The sequence below is a fragment of the Hydra vulgaris genome, chromosome 06, assembly GCF_038396675.1.
Source record: "Hydra vulgaris chromosome 06, alternate assembly HydraT2T_AEP".
Taxonomy (NCBI): Eukaryota; Metazoa; Cnidaria; class Hydrozoa; order Anthoathecata; family Hydridae; genus Hydra; species Hydra vulgaris.
This window is the reverse complement of record NC_088925.1, coordinates 1,966,640-1,971,781: the sequence shown is the minus strand read 5'-3', so window position 1 is coordinate 1,971,781 and position 5,142 is coordinate 1,966,640. Positions and strand designations below refer to the sequence as shown.

Below are 5,142 nucleotides of genomic sequence, written 5' to 3'. Positions count from 1 at the left end.
TTAGACATGTACTAATATCCGATCCGTTGATAAATAGCGATTCGCGCAATGGCAACCGAAACGTTTAAAGTTTGTAAAAGTTAATTATAATATAAATTTTTTTTTTCAAATCTTTAAAAAGGAAACAATAAGTGAAGTTTTTCTCTATGTATATAATTATTTTTCTACCGCTTACTAAAAACTATACCAGTAAGGAATAAGTATAGAAAAGGTTGGTGTAGAATAGATTTATTAAGACCCGTATTCTACGGGTCCGGACAGTTAATATATATATATATATATATATATATATATATATATATATATATATATATATATATATATATATATATATATATATATATATATATTGAAATATTTTTATTTATTGTTACTATTAAGCAGTTTTAATAAAGATACACTAAATTTAAGTTTAATATTTTTAAGCACAATATATATACATACATGTATACAGTGATTCATTTTAGCTTACAGTGACTTATTTTAGCACAATATATATACATACATATATACAGTGACTCATTTTAGCACAATATATATACATACATATATACAGTGATTCATTTTAGCACAATATATAAACATACATATATACAGTGACTCATTTTAGCACAATATATATACATACATATATACAGCAACTCATTTTAGCACAATATATATACATACATATATACAGCAACTCATTTTAGCACAATATATATACATACATATATACAGCGACTCATTTTAGCACAATATATATACATACATATATACAGTGATTCATTTTAGCACAATATATATACATACATATATACAGTGACTCATTTTAGCACAATATATATACATACATATATACAGTGACTCACAGTGAAAATGATGCAGCATAGTAAAAGATACATTTTCGTGATTCAACATTATTTTAACATAATTTTTGAAAATATTATTCTAAGTAAAGTATACATTGTGGGGTAATTCAATATAAAAGTGGGACAAAAATTGAAATTTTTTCAGTCACCCTCTCTTATTTCTTTCAAATTTTAACCAATGGTACCTATCAATATAACAAAAAAAAAGTTTGAGCTCCCTAATCCAAACGGTTCAAAAGTTATGACATTTTGAAGTTCAGCCTAAAACGCCCGTTTTTTTTCCACTTCCGCCATTATGTAGTAACACTTTTAATTGAATAATTTATGATCCAGTGGAAGAATGTGGCTAAAAATTGGTACCTGATCATTTTTGAGGGTACTGAATTCAAAACTGTAGATAAAATAGTCAAATTTAAATTTTTTTTTTTATTTAAAAAGGCCAGTCAAATTTTTTGTTCTGTTACCATGGGTTAAGCTTTTATTAATTTCCGGGAATTGCCCAAGTCTCATGGATTCAATTTTTTTTTTCAAATGAAGTAGGTGAGTTTAGGCTATCTTTAAAAAAAAGATGGTTTTGGTTTTTTAAAGCATAATTAAATTATGTCATTTTGAAATTTAGACAAGTAATTCTTGATTTGGCCTCTATTCTTTATTACAATGTTTTATAGCGATACTTTTTGTGTAAATAATTTATGTTCTAGTAGAGAAATATTACTGAAAATTTGTACATGACCATTTTTAAAGGTGTTACTAAGATGAAGAGAAATTAAACCATTTTCTAATATTTTAGAATAATTTTTGAATTTTAAAATGGTATAATATTACTTAACCATAAAACGGGGTAACATTTTCACAAATTGCCTGGCTCTCATGGGTTCAATTGTGGTGTGTAAAAACAGTTTATTAAGTTTGGTTTTGATATATAAATAAAGTTTTGTGAAGTGAATTATCATGACAAATATTGTTTTGCAACGCCTGCTGTGATGTATAAGTATAGTTGAGCAACGCCTGCTGTGATGTATAAATATAGTTTTGCAACGCCTGTTGTGATGTATAAATATTGTTTTGCAACGCCTGCTGTGATGTATAAATATTGTTATGCGACGCCTGCTGTCATGTATAAATATAGTTATGCGACGCCTACTGTGGTGTATAAATATAGTTTTGCAACACCTTCTGTGATGTATAAATATAGTTATGCGACGCCTGCTGTGATCTATAAATATAGTTATGCGACGCCTGCTGTGATGTATAAATATTGTTATGCGACGCCTGCTGTGATGTATAAAAATAGTTTTGCAACACCTGCTGTGATGTATAAATATAGTTATGCGACGCCTGCTGTGATGTATATATATAGTTATGCGACTCCTGCTGTGATGTATAAATATAGTTATGCGACGCCTGCTGTGATGTATAAATATAGTTTTGCAACACCTGCTGTGATGTATAAATATAGTTATGCGACGCCTGCCGTGATGTATAAATATAGTTATGCGACGCCTGCTGTGATGTATAAATATAGTTATGCGACGCCTGCTGTGGTGTATAAATATAGTTTTGCAACACCTTCTGTGATGTATAAATATAGTTATGCGACGCCTGCTGTGATGTATAAATATAGTTATGCGACGCCTGCTGTGATGTATAAATATAGTTATGCGACGCCTGCTGTGATGTATAAATATAGTTATGCGACGCCTGCCGTGATGTATAAATATAGTTATGCGACGCCTGCTGTGATGTATAAATATAGTTATGCGACGCCTGCTGTGGTGTATAAATATAGTTTTGCAACACCTTCTGTGATGTATAAATATAGTTATGCGACGCCTGCTGTGATGTATAAATATAGTTATGCGACGCCTGCTGTGATGTATAAATATAGTTATGCGACGCCTGCTGTGATGTATAAATATAGTTATGCGACGCCTGCCGTGATGTATAAATATAGTTATGCGACGCCTGCTGTGATGTATATATATAGTTATGCGACGCCTGCTGTGATGTATAAATATTGTTTTGGGATGTCAGTTATGTCGTTTAAATATAGTTTTGAAACAACAGTTAACAATAACAAATTTTAATAAGAAAAAATTATTTTAATTTTATATTAAATATTTATTAAATCGTGTTTGGTAATTCAGTTTCTTAGGCATGGCAAACAGCCAACAGTGCTCCATTGGAATTAACCTAGTAAGTAAATGTCATCTCACAACATATACAACGTTGTTGGATGTTGAATCTTTTGAAGACATTCCTGACTATGAAAGAGAAATATTAATGTGGAGGACTGGGCACTCAATAATAAATGTCAAACCAACAACTTGTTTCCATCATTTTTTTTTTGTTCTTCTCTTAAATAATAAATAAATTTATACAATAAGATAGTTAAGATTAAAAAAAATCGTTATACAGTAACAATTAAAAAATCGTTATACAATAACAAATATAACAAAATATATAAGTATAAAAATAAAAAACATAATAAATAGAACGCGGAGACTCGCAGAAGACGTTTAGGTCTTATCATCGAGATTATTAATTGCATTAAAATAACATTAAATAAAGAATAAAACAAAAATGTCAAAGAAATAATTTGCCAAAATGTCAAAGAAATAATTTGCGAAAAACATAAGTTTTGTAAGAATATATAAATAAATTTGTATAGAAATTATAATTGATTCTTATAAATAGATACAAAGTTTGTATAAAATAGTACTTATTTCATAAACACATAAATAGTGAACCTGATATTATTGTATATTACATTATATAATAAGTTTCACATTTTCATAAAATGTTAAAAATATAAAGACAAGTCTTCAAAAGATAAAATTATTTCTTTCAGTTTTTTTGTGAATGAAAAGTAATTGCATTCATGGGAAAAATCAAAATTTTTCAAAACTATTTTGTTCCGAAGAAAAACTCCTCGAAATGCGATACATGACTTTCCAAAATTAGTTAGAGAAAAAGGTTGCTGTACTAGATTATCATTTCTTAAGTTATATTTATTTGTTTCTTTCAAGGTATATAAGTTATGAAAGGAAACAGGAGATGCGTTAGTTTTACATTTGTACGTAAAACAAAGTATATTAAAAATATTCAGTTGATAAATATTAAGAATTTTCATTTGAAATAAAGTGGTTTGGCTTGAGCAAATCGATCTTTATAATTGATAAGACGAGCAATATACTTCTGCTGACGATAAAGAGGTTGCAGTTTAGATTTGTTGGTATTACCCCAGGCAGTGTTTGCATAATTTATATGGCAGTGGATTAAAGAGAAATATATTTGTGTTAGACTGTGCTTATTTTAAAAATTTCTAGCTTTATACATAACTCCTTTGAAGTTTGATGAAAAAGTGTCCAATTTGTTTTCTCAACATTGAGTGACAACTTATTTTTTTAAACCAGTTAGAAATTTTTGTTAATTTTTCATATTTTGGAATAATGTCGTTGTGTTATTATGAGATAAAAAGAGATTAGTATCATCAGCAAACGTGTTATATCTAGTTGGAATGAACATTTGTATTACTATAAACAAACTGTTTACGGTTGCTTAAATAACTTTTAAGTGTCATTAAAGTATTTCCTTTAATACCATAAAACTCAATTTTTTTAAGTAGAATTATGTGGTCATTGTATCAAAGGCTTTTGAAACATTGTATCAAAGGCTTTTGAAAGATCAATGAAAACGCCAAACGTATATTGCGATTTTTCAAAAGATTCAGAAATATTGCGGGTAATTTGTAGTATAGCGTGTTCGGTTGAATTATTTTTTTTAAACCCGTATTGATTTTGATGCAGTATATTATTTAACCCAGCAAACATGTCAGCGTTGAATCAACGTTGAAAACCGGTCGCAAAAGATGTTGCGGAAACGTTGACAAAGTAATCGATTTTGCAAAGATATGTAACGTTGTTTAATAGACGTTGAGTCAACGTTATTGCGTAACGTTGAAAAATTGCTACTAAATGACGTTACAAAAATGTCGCAGTTAAACGTTGAAAAAGCGTTACATAAAAAGCGTTGAATAAACGTCGCAACTTAATGTTGAAAAAACGTTACCTAAAAAGCGTTGATTAAACGCTGTTAAAGCAGTCTATTTTGCAAGGATTTGTAACGTTGTTAGTAAAACGTCAATTTAACGTGACTCAAAGACGCCGAGTAAAGGTTGAAATATAACGTTGAATCAACGCTTAAATGTGCTGTAGAAAATATCGCAAAATATTATTTAACGTAATAAAACGTGGCTATAATATATATTGATTTGACAAATAAAACTAAA

The 5,142-nt window shown here is 28.7% G+C and overlaps 1 protein-coding gene across 1 annotated transcript; it reads left to right on the top strand.

Moving 5' to 3' along the window:
* The first annotated feature begins 1,867 nt into the window (after positions 1 to 1,867).
* LOC136081106 (uncharacterized) lies at positions 1,868 to 2,938 on the top strand. The gene has a single exon (XM_065798390.1). It carries the CDS (start codon positions 1,868 to 1,870, stop codon positions 2,936 to 2,938), a length of 1,071 nt encoding a protein of 356 aa, XP_065654462.1.
* Positions 2,939 to 5,142: the final 2,204 nt, after the last annotated feature.